General features: G+C 48.3%; 1 protein-coding gene across 1 annotated transcript in view; it reads right to left on the reverse strand.

The window, feature by feature from the left end:
• LOC120747608 (serine/threonine-protein kinase pim-1-like) overlaps positions 1-126 on the reverse strand; it is a 3,152-nt gene extending 3,026 nt beyond the window's left edge. The window contains exon 1 of the mRNA XM_040053626.1: positions 122-126. Coding sequence (XP_039909560.1) covers positions 122-126 — 5 coding nt within the window. The remainder of the gene's footprint in view (positions 1-121) is intronic.
• Positions 127-22,704: the final 22,578 nt, after the last annotated feature.

Here is a 22,704-nt window from a genome sequence, read left to right on the forward strand (position 1 = left end):
GTGCATGGAGCAATCTGGTCCAGTGGAAGGTGTCCCCGCCCATGGCAGGAGACTGGAACTGGATGATCTTTAGGATTCCAACCCAGGCCATTCCATGATCCTAGATTTGCCCCTCCATTACCTCATTGAGCAGCAGGTTGATATGTTCCTTTTGCAGCCATTTACTACAAACACAGCGACTGAATTAACTTTGCTTTGGATGTTGCCTGCAGCCTCCATCAGCTCCAGCTGAGCTTTGGCTTTCCTAAACGCATGGATACACACTCAGGACAGATTTCTGAATTCTTCCTCTTTAGCTTGTCCTCATTTTCACCTCCTGGTGGTTGTGTTGTGGCTCATCCCTGTCATTTATCCCTGAGGCAGCACAGGCCCCCTGACCAGCACAGGCCCCACATTCCCCTCATCAGGCACGGTACAGCACAGGGTGTGTTTTGGGTAGGCAAATGTTCCCCACCAGAGTGACACACCAGACCTCAGTGTTGAGTTCCAACACCCACATCCCATGGCAGGGTTCACAGAGAGCCCTGCCCTGGAGTCTGCCAAGGGCTGGGTGAGGAGGGAGCCTGGGACAGGGTGGCTGAAATCATCAGGAGGAAGAAGATAACCATAGAACAAATAGACCAACAAACTAGGGTGAGTTCCCAGGTCTGAAAGAGGCTGCTGGAAGAGGCTGGAGGGATGGTCAAAGCCCTGGGGCGCCTTCTCAGACTGGCCGTGCCACCAAGGCCACAGACCAACCTCCTCAGTGCTGCACCTGCCTGTGTGAGATCCCTGCCAGGGGACTGGCACAGCCCCACAAACCTGCTGGAATGTGTCGTGGCCCTGCAGAGTCGAACAGCTCAGCTGACGTGGGTGGGTTTTATCTCCTGGGAACTTCCCAGTCTTGCCCAGCTTCTTCCCAGCTCTGCCCACCTCCCCTGCCCTCACCCCAGTCCAGCCCAGCCCAGCCCAGCCCAGCCCAGCCCAGCAGCAAATTCTGAGTGAGCCCCATGGTAATGCCCTCTCTGGAGTGCTCCAGCGATGGGTGCACCTGATATGGGATATGAAAATTCAAGATTTTAGCGGCAGCTTTTGGTGATTTTGTAGAAGTAAAAAAAACAGTTTGTACTGAGAACACACAGAAGATTAGCTATTAAGCTTGGCTGCTAGGTAGTTACTAGGTAGCTACTAACATATAGGTAAGATGTATAACGTTGAAACTTAGCAAAGCTGCACCTAGGCATTTGTCAAAAATTGATAAAGAAGAACTTTGTGGATTGGGAGTCAGCAAGAATCAGGCTCCTGTTGTGGCCAGGGCAAACTTACCTGGGAACTAGCCAAATCCTTACTGTGCCTGCCCAGAAGGAGTCAAGAAGAGGACATTTGGAGGAAGACTATTTTACTTCATTAGAATACCCTGGCCCACGACCAGAGGGGACTCCGCAGCAGCAGGAATATCTTCTGGCTAATTTTAATACAAAGTGAGGTTAGGCAGACCTAGGTAATGTATAGGTGTATTGTGAAATTTAATGCATATACTTCAAATGCATAATACTTCAAATGCATAATACTTCAAAAGATAAATAAGGGAAAGTCACTGGAGCACACACAGTTTGGAGGAAATGTCCCCCTCTGTATCCCAGCTGGAAATTAAACATACCCACTTTAGAATTTTCTAATTAAAGTCCTTATTCTACTCTTTATTTGGTGTCCTCGATGGACTTCATCTGGCTGCAGAAGCACTTGGGAGGCTGGAGCCCCCAAGGTGCAGCCTGGATCTTTTCCAGAGGGGAATCTGCTCCCTGCCTGCTCCTGCAGGGAATAAACAAGGACCTTCCACATGGCAGAGAAGGTATATTTAATTGACTATTAAGGGAGGGCACTGAAGCTAAACCAATAAGCTGGAAATGTTTGCACAAGGTTAAGTATCTGTCAGAGACATCTGGTATAGTAATTTTGGAAATATGGAAAAAGGGAATTTCTGGTGACCCCACTGGGTGGCCCCTGGCAGATGCAGGTGTAATCTGAGCAGAAACCAAGATATTACCAGTATTATTTATTACTTGGTTGCTATACCATAAATATCCTGTAAAATTGTGTTTGTTTTAAGATTTTGTTAATGAGTGGTGGGAAAAAGGCTTTCTGTAAGATGATTTATGTAAGGTGATTTATGTGGGATGAAAAGCCAGTGATATATGCTGTGTGGGATATGTGGGTTTGATGTAGTGCCTTTTGAAAGGATTTTTGGAGTTTTTGCACTAGCTGTATTCATTTTTGTGGAAACACTTCCCTCTTGTGACAACCAACTATAACTGCAATTGAGTTACTGTTCCTGTATTTGTGTGACTGTGATTGCTAAGTTTGAACATTTGATTGTGTGAGTGAGACGTGTCAGCAGACACAGAGTGAGTGCAGAGCCCCGATCTGTGTTTCCTTCCCTGGGTGACCGGAACGGCCAGAGACAGGCAAAGCGTGGGAATACAGAGTGGGCGCACAGGAGAGTGTGCAGTGTCTGAGAGTGCTGTGCCTGAGTGTGTGGTGATTACTGTGTGTTTTATTGGGTGTGTTAACTGTGGCTAGATGAGTGGAGAGAACTCTTCTCCCTCAGTGGTTTGGACTTGACTTGTGGGAGTACGTGAATCGTGCATGTTGCTGGGTAAAAACCAAAATAAACGAACAGGTTTTATTAGAAGGTGTATATAAGACCTCTGCAGGAAGGCTGGTAGCCTTGGATTGGGAGCAACCTGCAGTAGAGGATCTGGATCTTCCAAGAGAGCGGAACTAGGTAACTTCTTTTTGTGGAAATTCCAGGACAATTAGCTCGTTGAGAGAGTGGCATCCTGTGTGGGTGTTAATATAGTGTAAGATTTGTACAAGGCATTGGTATTCTTTTTTTGCAAGGCAACAGAGTGTATGTACTTGGGTGTGAGCAAGAACAACAATAGGCATATGGATTTGGAACCCGAGATCTTAAAGTTTGTGTGTGGAAAGTCACATTTAGTACCTGAAACAGCGGGATTCCACCCCTGCAGATCCACTGGTTATAAAAATGAAACTTGGAAAAGAGGAGGAGAAGGTGAAACTCATGGTGGATACAAGAGCAACATATTCAGTTTTAAATAAAGCTTTACTGCAGTGGGGAATGACAATGTTATAGTGAAGGGGTGTCCTGGTTTAGGGCAAATTTGGGAGGAAACCTCCAAAGAGGATCCCTCTGGGAAGGAAACTCAATTGGCCCCAGCCCCAATTGGTCTGGGAAAAAAATCTCCTTAGAGAAAAGAGGAAAAAACTACTTTTTTAACCAAGTGTCTATGAGCATAAAAAATGAATAATATGAAACAATAAAACCTCTCACCACTCTGAAGAGAGAGGGCAAAATTGAGGAAAGTCCTTGCTGTGAGTTGTAGCTCAGCTCATTCTGTCTCTTATCAGTCCCTCTGACACTGGAAAATGCTGTCCTGGGCCCCGGTGGGGTGAAGGTGCTGAGCTCCTGGTGCTTTTCTGGGTTTTTCAGCCCAGAGCAGGTTTAAACAAGTCCCAAGAAAAAGGAAAAAAACAGTCCAGGGAACTTCTCTGCCTCTAAAGGTAGCTAAAACTAACTAAAAGCACAGGAGATCTCTGTCCCGCTGTCTGTCTGTGCTTCAGACAAACACAGTCCAGGAGCCGGAATGCAGAGGAGTGAGTGCAGTTTCTGAAAACAAACTCGGCCCTTCTCTGTCTCCCTGCCTCGCACTCAGAACCAGGCTTAAAGTCACAGAACACAATATCCAACACAAACAGAACAGACAACTGGAGATACAAGCACCATAAAGTCACCCTAGGACAAGGGGGCAACTGGCCAGTCTAAAATAGCACATTTTTGTAAGCCTTTAAAATATAAATATGGAAAACAATGGGCCATCCATAAGTTTTTATACCTGCCTAACTCCCCAGAGTCACTCCTAAGGAGAGATTTATAAGAAAAAACATAAGCAACCATGTATTTTAAATTGTGGAAATTACTTTGTAGGTAAATGATCAAAAATAGGTGGCCTAGAGTATGGGCTTCCAATACACCAGGGAGAGAAAAAATGAACCCCCAGTACAATTCAAACTTAAGGATGGGAAACAACTAGTTAGAATCAAAGAGTATCCCCTGGGAAAAGAGAATAGGGAAAGAATTAACCTGAAAATTGAAAACTTCTTACCTTTGGGGTTGCTAAAGGAGTGTCACACCAATTTTAACACTCTCCAAAACTTGATGGCATATCAAGTTGTACAGGATTTATGAGCTGTCAACAAGATGACTGAGGATCTTTACCCTGTAGTGGCAAATCCATACACCTTGTTAATGTGTTTAACACCAGATTTAACTTGGTTTACCATTCTAGATTTAAAGGATGCCTTCTTTTGCTTCTCTCTCCATGAAGCCAGACAGAATTTTTTTGCATTTGAATGGGAAAACTCAGCTCACATGGACAGTGCTTCTGCACAGGTTCAAAAATTTGCCCACCTTGTTCAGAGAACAACTTGCAAAAGACTTAGAATCCTGGGAAACACAACCAGGAGAAGGGAAATTGTTGCAGTATGTAGATGACATCCTAATAGCTACTCCAACAGAAGAGGGACGTGTGGACTGGACAGTAAGCCTTTTAAATTTCCTGGGGCTTCAGGGGTACTGAGTATGATAGACAAAGGCTCAAGTGGTAAAGCAGAAGAAGGTGATTTACCTGGGTTATGAGGTCAGTGCTGGACAACAGACTTTGGAAAAAGAGCCCACAGAGGTAATATGCCAAACCCTGAAACCCCAGACAATAAAGGATCAGAGAACCTTTTTGGGAATGATGGGGTGATGCAGATTATGGATCTACAATTACAGACTATTTGTGAAACCTCTGTATGCGCTCATCGCAAACTGAAACAAAGACCTCCAGTGGACAAAGGAAGCCACACGGGCCTTTGAACAACTAAAGGAAGCTCTCATGTCAGCTCCAGCTCTGGAACTTCCAGATGTGAGTAAACCATTCTTTCTCCTTTCCCATGAGAAACAGGGGATTGCCCTGGGAATACTGGCACAGGACCTGGGCCCATATCGAAGGGCAGTTGCTTACTTTTCTAAGCAGCTGGGTGCAGCAGCCAAAGGACAGCCAGGTTGCCTTAGAGCTGTCACAGCTGTGGTGCTGAACATCCAAGAAGCACGCAAGTTCACCTTGGGCCAGAAAATGACTGTGCTAGTGTCTCACACAGTGTCTGCAGTGTTGGAAGTAAAGGGTGGCCACTGGCTTTCCCTGTGGGATTGCCTGGCTCTTTCCTGCTCCAAGGTCAGGGCGAATAAAACTCAGGAGATGTTTTTGAAGTCTCACTCTGAAATTTATTATCCTTATCTATTACAAACACACGAGATGTGAGCTCTCTCTAACAAGCGGAGAAAGTGAGCTGAAATGGTGTCTATTCAAGGCTATTTAAGTCCCAGTTATCCAATAAACAGTTGACGTCTATATTATTTATGCTTCTAATCCAGTTATAATCACCCAAAACACGCAATGCGGATTACTTTCTCCTGATTACAGAAAACCACCCAGATTCATGAAGAAGAAGGTGAAGAAGAAGGACAAAGACAACACCCCAAATCCTTCATCTTGACTCACATGCACTACTATACACTAAAATCCCAAAGTCTAAGCTTCTAGGACTCCAACATTTCCCCCCAGCAGTTCCTGAAATACCAAGCTATCATGATAGAGCAAGATAATGTAGAGATAGTCGTAACTAACATTGTCAACCCAACCTCTTTTCTCAGCGGAAATCAAGGGGAGCCGGTACATCATGACTGCCTGCTGACTATCAAAGCCACTTACTCTAGCTGCCCAGATTTGAAGGACGCCCCTTTGGATGATGCAGAAACCTGGGTCACTGATGGGAGCAGTTATTTACATTGTCAGTGGAAAGCAACATGCTGGGTGTGCTGTTACCACCTGCAGAAAGGCTTTTGAATTTGGACCCTTAGCAGCAGGTAGCTCTGCACAAAAGGCCAAGATAATTGTTTTAACCCGTGCCTTGGAATTAGCAAAGAAAAAGAGAATCAACATCCATATAGACTCAAGATATCCATTTGGGCTTGTACATACACATGGAACCAAGCAAAAGGAAAAGGAACTGTTGAATTTGCAGGGGAAGAACATCACACATGCACAAGAGATAATGTGACTATTGGAAGCAATCCAGATGCCTGAGAAGGTGGCAATCATGCACATTAAGGTACACCAGAAGGTGAGCTCAGAACTGGAGAAAGGAAATGAGCTGGCAGACAGAGAGGCAAAAGAAGCAGCAAGATATGAGATAACAGTAGGAGCCTTGATTCCAGATGGTTGGATTTCCCCCAAAGGTAAGCCAGCATATAATAAAGAAGACAGAAAACTAATTAAGGGCCAAGGGAGAACATATAACCAGGAGGGATGGGCTGTAGCAGCAGAAGGGAAGCTAGCTATCCCCTCCCATTTACTGTGGTCACCAGTAAGGGAGGAACATTAGAAAACACGTTGGGGAATTGATGCCTGGCATAACTATTTAATTGAAAAGATTACATTGCCCAAGTGACTCAACAATGTGATTTTTGCCTCCGGACTAAACCAAATAATACCCTCAATCCAAAACTTGTGCAAATTGGAAAAGGTCATGGGCCCAGGAAGCAGTGAAAAATTGACTTTTAAGAACTTCCAATAAAAGCAGGGTATCGATATTTTTTGGTACAAACTGATACCTTTTCAGGGTGACCAGAGGCTTTCCCCACAAGGACAGCTAAAGCTCGAGAGGTTACAGTATCCTCAGAGAGAGGACCACGTTTTATTTCAAAAATAGTGTAGCTAAGTATTATTTATCCTGGCCTCAGTCTTTCCCACTGGCATTGCTGCGAATTTGGACTAAACCCAGAACAAAAGAAAAGTTCAGTCCTTTTGAAATGCTTTATGGAAGACCATGTAGGGTACAGAAAGGAATATCCTCCCAGACTGGGGAGGAAACACTGACCACCTTCATGGTGGCCTTGAGTGAGCAACTCAGAAACACTGAAAAACACGAGGGTAGAGCTCAAAGCAGAGGGTTGGATGGGCCAGTGCATTGTCGGGGGATTTCCCCGACATTCAGGTGGTTTTAGAGTCTTTCGCCCTCTGCACAGCTCTGTGCCAAACGGATGAAAGAGACGTAGTCTTCAAGTTCTGATTTTTCAAGGTTGCATGCTTCGTTTATTTTTCTTATCTTACGATTTTCTCAGTGCCCAACAAGATGTTCGCAGCTGCTCGGGCATCTGACGACTCCTCCCGCACTGGGCTGTCGTTATCTTTTATACTAATTGCTACGTGTTCTTTATTTATCATTTCTTGCCAATGCCTATTACTAATACTAAACAGGTCATCTCTACCTTGACCCAATCCCCATTAAACTACTTTGTGCCATGTCACTGCTGAAATGGAGTGAGGGAAGGAGAAAGAAGAAGCAGGAGACAACGCCCCAAATCCTCCATCTTGCCCCCATTCACTTCAATGCTAGAAACCTAAATCTACTGGTTTTTCACCCTGTGATAAGCTAAACTACAATCTTTCACACTCTTGTGGCCTGGAATCCATTCCGCAGTGCAGGAAGCCTTTCCCATGGACTGAGATCAAAGCCAGTATCCCTCTGAGCTCTGGGCTGGGGTTCCCAGATCCCCCTGTCCAGGTCCCTGACCCTCCAGGGCAGCCAAAGGAATGCCCTGGACTCCAACACCTGCTCTGCTGTAACCATTTAGAGCTGACTGTTCCAAAAGCAGAGGGCACTGGGGCACCTCTCTACAGCTGATGATCAGTGGGAAGTGAGGGCTTCAGTCCTTCAGGAGCTGTTGAGAAGCACTGACGGCCCCTTGGGAAAGAAGAGTTTGGTGCTGGGATTTTGCTCAATTGGTGTTGCAGAGATATTCTTCAGGCTCTCAGCTGTGTGGTTTCTGGAGTGGGATTTGAGCAGTCATGACTTCTTCTGGGCCTGAGCCTTTGTGAGAAGCCAGGAGAGAGAAAGCAGCTTCCTTGGCACACGCTCCAGAGAAAGACTGGAAAGGAACACTCTCTTGAGGATAAGCGTCCCTTGGGTTGGGCAAAACTGGGTTAATTCGGTGAGAGTCTGTTAGAGAAGAGGAGAATACAGGTTGTATAAGCTCTGCTGTTGCCTGATACCGTAGCTTAAATTTAGGGAAATTATGCCTTTCTGATTTTTATGGTTCCCTCTTTAGTCTTCCCTTTTCTTATATCCCACAAGAGACCAGGGTGTATGGTTTCCACCCTAAACGCACACAATGCTTGTCTTACAGGTTTGTAAACCCCACTGTGTTACCCTGTTTTTTCTGAGTTTCTTTATTAGCCTTTTGATTTTCATAAATGGAGTCAGATCTTTTAGTTACTGTAGAATATTAGAGCAGTTTTCTACCTTTCCCACAGATGTAACATAAACAAATCCTTTGTTTTTCATTCTCTGTCCTTTGTTTGCATATTTCTAACCTGAAAACAATTGTAACTGACAATTCGTCTGGCCACTGAGGCTGAGGGGTGGAAACCCCAAAAAGCCAATCTTCTGCTAGACCCACAAATGTATAAAAAGTAAAAGAATAAACAAAGGGGCTCTCTTCTCTCCGCTCTTTCAGCTGGGAGCTGGATCAGAAGAACCTCTGCGAAAATCTCTTGTCTGCATGTGATTTCTTTGTGTGTCTCGGTGACACCACTGCTACGTTATTGAACCCAGAGAAGGAGTGATCCCTGCTAGGGGTGCAGTTCCTGTGACTGTCACAGCAACCCTGGATGACACTGGGGTTTTTCGTGATGTTATCCAGCTGTTCATCGGGAACAGCCTTTGGAGCACCCTCATGCTCCAGGCTTTGGGCATTGGCACCACAATTGTCGTAGACAAACCGTTCACCCCGGAGCTCAACTTGGGATACCAGTTCAGGTAGGAGATCTCTCCACTCCCACCTCTCCTCCTGTAAGAAAACTGCAAGAGGCAGTTTTCCTGTAGTCCTTCAGGCAAGACCTTCTTCAGTGTTCAAAGCCTTGGCTCCTTCCCTGAAAGGAGAGATTCCTTTAGAAACACGTGGTGGGCAGTTGAACGTTGCTAGATACCCTCAAAAACCACTGAAAGGGAAACCAGGTGCTGAATTGCCACTGAGTTGTCTCTAGTTCTAACACGATTATGTCCTCACTTGATCAAGCAATGACCTGCAGGCTCCCCTAGAACAAAAGGTTCCCGAAATGGCGCCTGGATGAGGCGGTCCCTCCGTGTGGCTGAGGGACCAAGGGAGGATGGCATCACCCTTCCCTTCCCTTCCGAAACGGCACCTCCCAGGCAGGCAGGGGCCCCGGGAACAAAGAGACAGGAGGGTGACAGCCCCCTCCGGGAAGGCAGGAGCCCGCAGAGCAGTTCCAGAGGCAGATGGAAACTTGTTGCTGTGTGTGGGGTCCGCACCGCCGCTGCCGCCGCTTCCTCGCGCTGCTCGTGGGCTCTGCTGCTGCCCTGCCTGCCCAGGACCTCGCTCGTTTTTCCGCTGCCAGCAGAGTTGGCAAAGTTCACTTCAAAACAGTTTCTGATTGCAAAATGAAGTTTCTGCAAATGGCTGCCAGCGCAAAGCCAAAGCTGCTACGAATGAGAGAGGCCCTGCTCCCCTGGTTTCCTCTCCTGGAGCAGACAGATGATTTTTAGCAGCTTGCTGGGATCATCCAGAAACTGCCTGCGAGTCGGCTTTCAAAAAGGCCTGCAATCATGCCCCACACACAAGGGCCCCAAGTGCAGGTTCTGCGAGATTCAGTAACCATTTCGGGCACAGATTAATAAAAAATACAGTAAGAGTAAGAATCACCCCAGAACAAACATTTTGGAGGAAAACACCAGGTCCTGTTAGCCTCATCTGGAAAATGCTACATTACCATTTTAAACGTATTTCTCTTGGCAATAATGACATCAGAAGAGCAGCTTATCAGACGCTGTTTCCGGCCCACGTTAAGAGCTGGAAATGAAGACAGTCTCCAAGCTATTGACACCTAAGATTGCTCATTGGGTGCAATATGATGACCAGGGAAATAGCTGCTCTCATACTCTTTTCCATCCTGGCTTCCATTCTAGCCTCCTTCCCTGTATTCGTCGGTTCAAACTGACAAACGGGGGCCACCATTTCCATCGGCTCTTCCGAAAGGTGGAATGTAACAGCCCAGCTGAGGAGGAGGGCCAGAGCACCTCAGCCCCCAGCAGCCCCGAGGCCAAAGATGATTCCCAGAGCCCCAAACGTACCCGCCCCGTGTTTGGGCTGGAGCCACCATCGATGGACCTGCAGCCAGGAGCGTCTGTGGACATGGTGCTGCGAGGCTTCTCCCGTGTCCCACAGGTGAGGTCCTCACCACGGGCTGGGCCTGGGGAACCATCAGATCCCCTCCCCTGGGCTTGTTCCACAGTCCCTTGACATTTGCCTGGGGGAAGGAGCAGAGCCCTTCAGGAAACTGGTTTAAGGCCACACGTTTCTGTGGTGGCACCAGTTGCTTTCCTTGCTGGCCACCATCAGACCAGTGAGGCTTTACTATGATTCCGCAGCCACCAAAACGCAGTGCTGATCCCAAAGTAGGGATGGAAGGAAATACTGTTCTTTTGGGGCAGTGTTGCATGCTTAGTCAACAAAGAAGGGCAGAGAACTAAGTTACACTTAGACTAGAAGCCCAAAAAGAAAGTGAAATAAACAGCGCCAAGTGGTTTATCTGGAGTGAGCACAGAGTAAAGCAAAAGCCACGCGAAGGGAGGGAGTTTCTCACAAGTGCCTTTTGTGGCTGTTGGGGTGCAGTGCTACAGACAACGGAGTGCAGGATAAATGAGCTGCATGACAGGAAGAAAAGCGGGCAGTGACCGTAACTCTGTGGCAGGAACAGGGCCCGTGGTGGGTGCTGAGCCAGTGCAGGGCATTTGCTGGATGCCCTGCTGTCACCGAGACACACAAAGAAATCACACGCAGACAAGAGATTTCTGCAGAAGTTCCTCTGATCCAGCTCCCAGCTGAAAGAGCGGAGAAAAGAGCCCCCTTTGTTTATTCTTTTACTTTTTATACATTTGTGGGTCTAGCAGGAGATTGGCTTTTTGGGGTTTCCACCCCTCAGCCTCAGTGGCCAGACCAATTGTCAGTTACAATTATTTTCAGGTTAGAAATATGCAAACAAAGGACAAAGAATGAAAAACAAAGGATTTGTTTATGTTACATCTGTGGGAAAGGTAGAAAAACTGCTCTAATATTCTACAGTAACTAAAAGATCTGACTCCGTTTATGAAAATCAAAAGGCTAATAAAGAAACTCAGAAAAACCAGGGTGACACCCTGCCACCACCCCCTGGTGACAAGTGACTCTTGCACGCGGGCGGTGCGGGATTGTGTGAGGTGTGAAGCTGTCACTGGGACAGGCAGCATGACGAAGAAGATAATAGAAACAATCATTACCTGCAAGTTTATTGATCCCCCTGTAAAGTATCAGCCAGACAATTCTCTTTCCGGGCGGAGAAGGTAAGTCCCTGGATTGCCTCCTGGCATTTAACAGCATGGCTGAGGGGGGTGTGTGCTGGTGTTGAAGCGCCTCTTTACCCTTCCTGGGGCACTTTGTAAAGTGACTGAAGATGCTTTTAGAGACGAGACTGGTACTTAACTTCCCCAAGGTAAAACCGCAGTTACAGCTGCACTGCCAAGGGGGATCGTGGTCACTTCCAGAGAAATGCCAGTTTCTCTGCTCGCTGTAAAGGGAGGTTTCTGAGGATCCTCCAAGGCACGGTGATGTCTGTACACCGATGCTGTAGGGAAGCTGGGAAAAATGGAGATTCCTGTGGATTCCTCAGGCTGACAAGGAAAAACCCATCGTCTCCTGTGTCTCTTTGCCTTCTCTGCTGTTGGCATGGATGCTGTATGATAATAGCTACATGGTGTAGCTCTGTGCGTTTCCCTAAGCCCCACCTGCCTCAAAGGACCCCCAGACACCCTGCAGCTGCAGTGATGATAACACTGAGGCGGAGCAGGTGCCCTTTAGTCTCTGGATCCCAACTCCAGCATCATCCTTCCCTCTCCTGCAAGCTGTCTGAAAAAGAGAAGGTGTTTCGTTAGTTGGTTTCTGTAGTTTCAGGCCTCTCATCTGGTTCCCAGGCTTCCACTCAAGTACAGAATCCCTGGAACAGGCAGTTCAGATGTAATTAGAAGTTTTTCAGCTCTCCCTGGTTCTGCCTGGTTTCTGCTTGATGCCACACACACTAACTGCTTTATTGCATACTGTGGCACAGCGCCTGCTTGGTGTCTGTTATAAATAAGTTCTATTCAAATAATCTATGTTTTAGTTACTTAATTGTTAAGTAATTCCATTAAGATTGTTAATGCTAGTTCTGTATAAAGAATTTGCCTTATTCCTGTTTTAATATTGATTAATCACCTTATTTACTTGTTTGTTAATTAAGAATTCACCTTATTACCTGTATCTCTGCTCCCATTCACCGGATGGTGTCTGAATATGCAAATAAAAAGAACACTGGAATTCTGGGAACAACTCAAGAACAAGAAACTCTGAAAAGCAGAGAACCAAAGTAAAATCTAGGACTGAAGTCGCACTTTAGACTAGTGCAAGAGGTATGGGGGTCCGCCGAAGCAGTTTTATTTAGTCGCCGTGACCTGAGAAGGAGTCCCCCATCGCTGGATGACCCCTGATCCGTGAAGCAAAACGGACTCCCCGGCAAGGGAAAAAAAGCCCCTGAGAGGTGTGGGAGTCCTCAGCTTTTCTGTGAAGCGAAGCTGTGTGTACCTCCTCCTCCGCGTTGCCAAGGGAGCAAGCAAGCTCTCCCCCAAGGCCAAGCTTGATAATAAAGAAACATACAAAAAGAGCAAGTCTCTGACTCTCTCTCTCTTTTTCCAGAACAGTATCAGTACATCCAGAACTAGTTTCCCAAACTCTCTGGTTTCTCTGAACCATGCAGGAAGCCCAGCACAATGCACAGACAGGAAGGAAGAGCCTAGGCTGATCAGAGCTTTGAGACCACAGACACCTTGTCCCCGTAGCAGGGGCTGCAGGACACATCTGGCAGACAAACTGCTTTTTTTAATGAGGCTGCTGGAGCCAGTAAGGTTGTGAGAAATGGCTGTGTGCGAGTGAAGATCATGGAGTGCTGTTCTGCCCAACAGAGAGACAAAGGTGGAGACAAATGGTCTGGATTCACTTTCTGCTTTACATCTTGTTCAGGCAGCTGCATCCTCTCAGGGGCCTGTTCCCTCATCTGTACGTGGGAGTGTTTCCCCATCCCCAAGAGGACGCTGTGGTTTCTAAACGTGAAAAGCACCTGCTGTAAAGAAAAATGTTGGAGTCCAGGGCATTCCTTTGGTTGCCCTGGAGGGTCAGAGACCTGGGCAGGGGGGTCTGGGACCCCAGCCCAGAGCCCAGGGCTCAGAGAGACACTGGATTTGATTTCAGTCCATGGGAGAGGCTTCTTGCACTGCAGGAAGCACTGCAGGCCACAAGAGTGTGAAAAATAGTAGTTTAGTATATCACAGGGTGAAAAAACAGTGGGTTTGGGATTTTTGGCATTGAAATGAATGGGGCAGGATGGAGAATTTAGGGCGTTGTCTCCTTCTTCTTCCTTCTCCTTCCCTCACTCCATTTCTGCAGTGACGTTGGCACAAAGTAATTAGTGAGGATTGGGTCAGAGTAGAGATGACCTTTTTAGAATTAGTGATAGACATTGGTAAGAAACAGTAAATAAAGAATACGCAGCAATTAGTATAAAAGATAAGGACAGCCCAGAGACAGGAGGAGTCACCAGATGTCCGAGCCGCGGCAAACACCTTTTGGACACTGAGAAAATTGTAAGATAAGAACTAATAAACGAAGCATGTAACCTTGAAGACTCTGTCTGTTCCTGCGTTTGGCACAGAGTTTTGCAGAGGGCCAGGTCTCTAAAACCACCTGAATGCCGGGGAATTTAAGCTCCAGAAAAGGAGCCCCCGACAACTGCCATCCCTGAGTGGGCAGAAACAGAAAAATCTCCTGGAAGGGTAGAAACAAATAGAAAGGGTGAATAGAAATGTATGCACTTCTGGGACTGAAAACTGCAGGATGCAGCAGAAGCAGAAGGAGGTCTGTGGCTGGCTGAGGCTGTTTCTCCTCGTCTCCTGTTTCCATAGAAGTGCAGCGATGTCCTGACCCTGCAGTACCAGCCTTTGACTATAAAGAACACCTGCTGGCTGCCACTCGACCTTATGCTGTCCTTGGAGCGGCCGTTTCAGGTGTGCAGTGCGGACGAGCAGCCCCTCCCAGATGGCCAGGTGAGCAGCCCTGGGCTCCTCCAGTGGGGTTTGAAGAGGAGGGGTGTGGTGGTGAAACTTCTGTTGGGTGGTCCTTGAATCGAGAAGTTTATTCGGTAGGGTCAGCAGCGTGCTGGGCTGAGCTGCATCAGCCGAGCTGCTGAAGGAATCAAAATCTTAATCTGAATTGGGAAGATCCATCCTGGCTTTAAGGCACAAGGAGAAGGGAGCAGGCAGCTAAGTCTGGGCAGGCTGTGCAGTAAAGGGGTCTCCTGGAAAGCCTCCCAGCTCTCCAGCCGCCACCCCCTTGTATTGCTGCTGAGCACAGAAACATGGGTCTGAGCGAATCCTGGACTGGACTGTGGTGGCTGCAGTCAGACCCTTGCTGTCAAGAAATGAACCATGAACTGTGAAGCCCATGCTGGGGTCACACTTGGAACATTTACTGTTTCATGCTGTCAAGACCTTGAGATGTCATCCCACAGGTGATTAATTACTGTTCATGTCCCTGCAGCCTGTGACAGTGGATGCAAAGCAGACCTGTCATCTCTACATTGCGTTTGACCCAGCTTATAAACTGGATTTTAATAGCTGGAAAGAAAAGAAGGTCCTGAAGGTAGAAATGGTCAGAGGCCATCCTTCTGTGGAGCAAATCACCCTTTGGGGAGAAGCCCACTTCCCGAATCTCCAAATCCAGCCCAGCACCCTGGAGTTTCGCTGCATCGTGGCTGGCGCTGAAGAAGTGCATTCTCTGGAGATGACCAACTGCAGCCCACTTCCTGTCAAGTACCACGGGGCATTCCAGACAGACAGCCAGGCGAACAGGTTGACGTATGTGCACCTTTGCCCTCTCCTTGAAGCTCTCGTTCCTGGTGTCCTGTTTGTGCTTTGCAAAGAACAAAGCTCTTTGCCTAGGAACGGACAAACTGATTCTGACTCGTCCTTGTGCAAATAACACCGAGCAGCTGTGGTCAGGCTGGATGCTCAGGGAATAGGTTTTCCACCAACTTGGTGCTCACTGTGGTTTCCCCTGGGAAGGAAAGCTGGGGTGAAAGCTGCTTTCTCAGACCTCTGTGGCCATTTCTCAGTTCAATGCACCAGCACCCGCCCAGGGGCTGCATCCTGACCAGGAGCTACTCGTGCAGGTGTCCCTCCCTCCCTCCCACTGCAGGTCTCTGTTCACAGTTCTGTTATTTTCCAGATATGAGCTTCACCCACTTAAATTCAAACCCGAACCACCAAAGGGGACGTCGATCTATGTGGATAACCCAGCAACTCAATGGAGACGCTTCCGGACTAGAAATGTGGAGGAGCCAGCCACAATCCTGGAAGAATCGCGGGATCTTGCCCAATCTTCAGGAGCAGAGGTACATTTTCTTGTACACCTGCTGCTTATGCTGCCTCCCCAGCTTGCCACCAACAAGTCATGCTCGTGCTGACCTCCGTTTTTGCTGCCCTGCTCTCCTGTGCCCTGACAGTGGGCTGGGCAGCAGGGCCAGTGGCTAGATGTGGGGTGTGTGGGAGGGAGAAATAGGAAAGTTTTCCTTGGAGAAGCTCACTGCGATCCTACAGACCTGTGTTGAATGTGGGATGTTTTTGCCTTGTTTTTCTTCACAGTGTAAGATGAGGCTTTTATCTGCATCATGGTGATAAGACCTCCAGCTTCCTTCCCAGAGCAAGCTGTGATGAGTCCTGATCTCAGTGTACCCTCTTCCCAACCCAGCCAGACTACCTGTTTCCAGATCTCTGCTTTCACCTGAGAGCTGTTACCCTGGTTTTTCTGAGCCTTTTGATTTTCTTAAATGGAGTCAGATCTTTTAGTTACTGTAGAATATTAGAGCAGTTTTCTACCTTTCCCACAGATGTAACATAAACTAATCCTTCGTTTTTCATTCTCTGTCCTCTGTTTGCATATTTCTAACCTGAAAACAATTGTAACTGACAATTGGTCTGGCCACTGAGGCTGAGGGGTGAAAAACCCCAGAAGCCAATCTTCTGCTAGACCCACAAATGTATAAAAAGTAAGAAATAAAACAACAAGGCTCTCTCTCTGCCTGGATTTCAGCTTTTTGAGATGGACGGAGAAACCTCTGCTCTGCAAAACTGTTACTCTGGTTTTTTTGAGTTTCTTTATTAGCTTTTTGATTTTCATAAATGGAGTCAGATCTTTTAGTTACTGTAGAATATTAGAGCAGTTTTCTACCTTTTCCCCACATATGTAACACAAACAAATCCTTTGTTTTTCATTCTCTGTCCTTTGTTTGCATATTTCTCACCTGAAAACAATTGTAACTGACAGTTGGTCTGGCCACTGAGGCTGAGGGGTGGAAACCCCAAAAAGCCAATCTTCTGCTAGACCTACAAATGTATAAAAATATAAAAATAAACAAAGGGGTCTCTTCTCTCCACTCTTTCAGCTGGGAGCTGGATCAGAAGAACCTCTGTGAAAATCTCTTGTCTGCGTGTGATTTCTTTGTGTGTCTTGGTGACACCTGGGGTTTCACGGGTACAGAGTATCAAAGAAAAAGGCTCAAGAGGTAAAGCAGAAGGTGATTTACCTGGGTTATGAGGTCAGTGCTGGACAACAGACTTTGGAAAAAGAGTGCACAGAGGTAATATGCCAAACCCTGAAACCCCAGACAATAAAGGAACTGAGAACCTTTTTGGGAATGATGGGGTGATGCAGATTATGGATCTACAATTACAGGCTATTTGTGAAACCTCTGTATGCGCTCATCGCAAACTGAAACAAAGACCTCCAGTGGACAAAGGAAGCCACGTGGGCCTTTGAACAACTAAAGGAAGCTCTCATGTCAGCTCCAGCTCTGGAACTTCCAGATGTGAGTAAACCATTCATTCTTGAACAACTAAAGGAAGCTCTCATGTCAGCTCCAGCTCTGGAACTTCCAGATGTGAGTAAACCGTTCATTCTCTTTTGCCATGAGAAACAGGGGATTGCCCTGGTGTCCTAGGGTAATCCTCCTTTATGATGCTCCCTCCTAGGGTAATCATCCTTTATGATGCTTGTATCCCCAATCGTCTGTTCTGTTTGTGCTGTATATTGAGTCCTGGGCCTTTAGGACTGGTTCTAAGAGTGAGGAGAAGCGCGGAGTTTGTTTTGAGAAAACTGCCTGACTCCTCCACATTCTTCTGCGGACAGAGTGTTCAGTGAAGGCCTAGAAAAACTGCAGGACAGAGATTTATTTTTTTTTGCTTTTAGTTAGTTTCAGCTAGCTAGGGCAGAGAAGTTCCCTGGACTGTTTTTTTTTTCCTTTTTCTTGGAACTGTTTAAACCTGCTCTGGACTGAAAACCCAGGGGAGCACTGGGGGCTGCACCTGCGGCCCACCGGGGCCTGGACCTCGGCATTTTCCAGCAGCGCCGGAGAGACTGGGACTGAGAGAGAGAGCCGAGCTACACCCACAGCAAGGACTTTCTCAATTTGCCATCTCACTTCAGAAGGAGAGGTTTTATTGTTTCATATTATTCATTCTTTACACTTGTATGCACTTCATTTGTTTAGTAAAATAGTTTTTTCCACTTTTCTCCAAAGAGGTTTTTTTTACCGGACTGGTTTGAGGGAGGGGCCACTTGGGCTTGCTTCCTTAGAGGGATCCTCTACAGGGGTTTTCTCCCAAATTTGTCCCAAATCAGGACACACCCAAAGCCTGGCCAGGGCTTAAGGAGGACCCAAAGGAGTTGATTTTGATCCTAAACTCCCAGACAAGGCCAGATGTCAGATTTCATGGCCTTGTCCAGTTTCTAAACACAGAAATGTCAATCCGTGTTTTGCTAATGAGTGGATACATCTATCACCCCTCTAATGACCATTCATATTTCGCTAATGAGCAGACACAAAGATAACTTTTGGTTGGAAGGTTCATCCAGAGGTTTCCTTTGGCTCAGGGCCTGTTGTTCAGGCCTCACTCAGGGCCTGTTGTCCAGGCCTTGGAACTTGATGGACGTGGTTTAGTGCTGGGGTTGACACTGCTGGGTGAGCGGCTGGACTTGATAAGCTCAGAGGTCTTTCCCAACAGAAAGGATTCCATAATTCCAGGATTCCATCTGCTGGATTCAGTCAGGTCCATGTTAGCAGCATTGCTTTGCTCAAAACATTTCCTCTTGCTCAGCTCTTGGGGCCGAAGGCTTCAGCTCCTTCAGCTCCTGGTGCTGAGCTGCTCATGCTGAACGAGACAACTCACAGAGAAGAATACAGTTCATGCAATTCCTTCTGGGACACTGAGAGGGGAGGCTGTGAAAACAGGAGCGTTGTTTGGTGTGGCCTCCTCTCTGCCCTTCACGCCTTTCAGCTCTTTGAAGCAGCCAAGAGCTTTCTCCAAGAGTGCAATGAAGCAGCTGTTCCTGCTCCCAGGTCTGGCTCTTCCCAGTCTCTGACCTTGCCTGGTTTTGTCCCTCTTGCTGTGCCCTCTGTGCCCCCTGTGCTCGGTGGCTGCTGCCCAGCACTGTGGAACTGGCACAGATCCAGTGGCTGAGACCCTCCTTTCTCTGCCCTTGGAGCTGCCTGCTCACAGCAGCCTTTTCCATCTGGAAGCTCCACGTGGAGAGGGAGTCCCCAGCTCTGTTCCTTGCACAACCTCCAGGAGCCCAGGGCTGCCATCTCAAGTCCCTGCTGGCCCTGAGGGCTCCCAGGTGCCTCAGGCTGCTGTGACACCACTGCACACGGGAGGGAAGAGTGGCAGGGGCTGTGCTGAAAGTCAGCTCCATGTGCTGCTGCTGCTGCTGTGGGGGTCATTTGTGCAGCCCTGCCCCAGAGTGAGGGATCAGATCCAGGCACTGCTGCTGCTCCCTGGGGATCAGCCACCATTTGGTTGTTGCTGTCAGGGCCAGCAGAAGCGGTGGCTGGAGCAGCGGGTGCTGACAGTGCCCCAAGCCCCGGGGCTGGAGGGGTCCCTGGGCTGGGGCTGGCAGGGAGCTGCCCCTTGTTCTCCCTCTGCCTCCCGCAGAGCTGGGCCGGGCACAAGTGGGGCAGCACAGCAAACAGGGAGCCTGCCAGTCTCTTCCAGCCCTGTCTGCTCACAGTTCAGGCCTTGGAGCTTCAGGTGGACAAAGGCAGCTGCTTCTGCTCCCCCTGTGTGTCCCTGTGTTCAGCAGTGCTGCTCCATCAGTCTGTGCCCAGCAGTGGGGAAAAGCCTCAGCCCTGCAGGGCCAGGAGCTGCCAAGCTCTGTGTGAGCAGCTCAGTCAGTGGGATGGCAGCTGCTCTACACAGGAACCTGGAGCAGAGGACATACTTTTTTTAGGATGGGTTTTCTGCTTAAAAAAAAAGCTAACAAACAAACAAACAAAAAAACCCACCTGCCACAAAATGTGTTGTTAAAATTCTTCTGTAACTTTGGATTAAGAAAAAGGAAACTGATATTTTGAAATGAGAACTCAGTTACTTACTTTGTAAATGTGCTGGTGGCAAGGATCCATCATCTGCCTTCTTTTAGAGATTTTGGGGATGTTTTTCAATATTGAGTTATATTAAATTGTGGTTGAAGCAATAGGCAACTGAAAGATGGATTGTGCATGACAGTGTCTTGACTTTAAAAATATTACAGTTTGAAACTTGGATGTAAATATTGCAAATGAAAGTTCAAAATCCCAATGGATTGTGTGACAGCAGCTTTTCCTCGAGGATGTGCAGCAACACAAAGACTTCATCAGGGGGGTGGGGGGATTGGGGCTTTGTCCTGTACCACTCTGAATGTCATGAAACAGGACTTAACCTGCCACCAGCCCAGGTCACCTTCTGCCACCACAGCTCCTTGGACCTTGTGTCCCCCAGAGCAGACACAAAGTGTTTCTGCTGCGCTCCCCATAGCAAAAATCCACTGAGAGCTGGGATTTTCCCAAGCCTTGTGTCTCCATTGTGCCATATTCCTAAAGAACCAGCAGCTCATCCTGATGAATATGGCGAGTTACACGGGCGGTTGTCAGCTCCATTTCCTGCCTAGAAATCCTGAAACTGCTTCTGAATGCTGCTCCCTTCAGCTCTTGGACACCTATTCACACAGAGCTGGAGAAAAAAATACCCTGGCCATCAGGTTACAAGAGAGTTATGCCAAAGTTAGAGCTCTGTGGGAAATCTCTATCCATTCTTATCCTTTTAATGTATCTATACGTGGGGGTGTGCACTGATGTGTCTTGTATGGAAAGGAAGGATTGTGCAAGCAACGTAACTGACACTTTCACTCTCAAGTGTTCATTCCATACCCATGAGGACAAAGACATTATGGATACCCTTGCACACACAAACCCTTCTGTCCATGGATAGAGAGACATCCAAGAGCCGCTGGCACACACAGACCCTTCTATCCATGGATACAAAGACATCCAAGAGCCCCTGGCACACACAGACCCTTCTCACCATGGATACAGAGACATGCAAGAGCCGCTGGCACACACAGACCCTTTCCCCACAAGCTGCAGGACATGAGAACACAACCCTTGCAAACACTGACTGCAAGCCACAGCTCTGGGTGCTCCCCATGAAGCTCAGCTCTGGCACCACTGTCTGCCCCAAGCTCCAGGGGATGCAGTGGGAGCCCGGCTGGGCTCTGCCCTGGGGCCATCCTGCAGGCAGAGCTGGAAACAGGGAGCATTTAGGTGCCACAAACAGCCAAGCCAGGGGCGCAGGGCAGCTGGTCCAGCCCGGACTGCACTGCTGTGTGCTGTGACCTGGGGCTGGGGCTCTGTGCAGGGGGGACTTCACTGGTGTGTGCCAGAGGAGACAAAGAAGCTTCAGCTTTAGTCTAACTGAGCTGGGTGGGTGAGCTGGGAAGGGAGAGGAGGCTCAGGGGATGCCGGAAGGATGAGGAAAATGGAGTGGGAACTCAGCAGTGAGGAGAGCTGAGGGCTGGAGAGCAGCTCTGAATGACACTAAAATGCCACTGTACCTCTGAGACATTGCTGTTCTTCTGCCAGGGACAGGATGAGTCCCTAAGCCTGGGACTCAGCCTCCCTCATGGTGAGGGGCATCAAGGAAGGCAACAGCGGGACGGAGACTGTGATGGGCTGGGAAGTCACTGGGGGAAAGGAGGGAGCAGTTGTGAACTAAAAGGCAGCTGGGGAAGAGAACTGTTCAGTGAAGGGCTGAGCTACAGCTTGAGCAAGCTGAAAAATGTCATTTAGGGTCATCCTAGATTGATTTCATTTCACAAGGTATTGAAAAGGTTTAATTTAGGGGAGATGTCATGTTTTCCCTTGGAGATGTACATTCTCCAAACTTGAGCAGCACTGCCAAAATGCTCAAGCAAGTCTCTGCTTCTGGTCACACCGTTTCTTCTTTGGCTGATTCCGGCCCGGTGCTGAGCTCCAGCAGAGCCCTGGCAGAGCCCAGAGCAGCCTCAGCATCCACAGAGCCCGGCTGCAAGGAGAGAAAGCAGAAACTGCCCATCAGCTGAAGGCTCCTGTGCCCTTGTCCCAGCTGCCCGCGGTGCCCAGGCCATGCTGGCCGTGCTCAGAGCGGTGCCCAGAGATGCCCATCATTGCTGCCTTTGGCAGCAGAGCAGGAGGGCAGGACGTGTGCCCAGCCTGCAGCCAGCCATGGCACATCCACCTCCTCAGCAGCTGCCCAGAGCAGGATGCTCCTGTGCTCGCTGCCATCTCCCAAAAGCTCTTATCCCACCCATGCCAAGAAGATGGGGACCCACCTCACGCCATCTGCCACTGGAAGAAAAGCTGCTCCCAAAGGATGTCCTCAGCCTTCTCCTAGGGCACGGCCCATCCACGCCACAGCTGGTCCCAAGCACTTCCCCATTCAGACTGGACACTGCCTGGAAGGCTTCCTTTAGAAAAACAAACAACAAATTAAGGAAAATAGATTACAGACAAAAAGGAAAAACAAGGGAAAAAATAAAAGATTTCTCTCTGTCAGAGCTTGAGGAAGGCCCAACCCCTGCATGCTAGGGAAAAACCCACCCATGGGTGAGGAAAGCCCATGCTTTCTCCTTCCCCCCTGCACTGCCCCCAAAAGTGATGGTGATCCCAAAGCAAACAAGGGGAGTGAAGCAGCCCAAGCCCTTCCTTGACTGCAAAGCAAAGCACAGGGGCACAGGTGCTGGAGTCCCACCTCTGCTCCTGCCATGGGGGTTTGTTTGTGTCAGGCTGGCTGCCCCAGCCCCAGCCCAGGGCACGGTGGGTGGTGGGGGCTGTTGGCAGGGCCAGGAGCCAACTCCCATTACATAATCACCCCAGCCCATGGCCCCAGCCCTGACAAAAATCAGCTTGGCACCCCCTCATAAATCAGTTTAATCAGCCCCAGCAAAGGGGGAACCTTTGGTTCCTGGCCAGACTGTGCAATGCCCAAATCTGGGAGCATCCCTCTGCATGTGGACTCATCTGCAAATTCACTGTGGAGCCTGGCTTTGAAGAAGGTGGCAGAATCAAAGTCCATCAACTTCAGCTTTGTGCTGGCCAGGTCGAGGAAGAG

This window comes from Hirundo rustica, unplaced genomic scaffold, assembly GCF_015227805.2.
Source record: "Hirundo rustica isolate bHirRus1 unplaced genomic scaffold, bHirRus1.pri.v3 scaffold_102_arrow_ctg1, whole genome shotgun sequence".
Taxonomy (NCBI): Eukaryota; Metazoa; Chordata; class Aves; order Passeriformes; family Hirundinidae; genus Hirundo; species Hirundo rustica.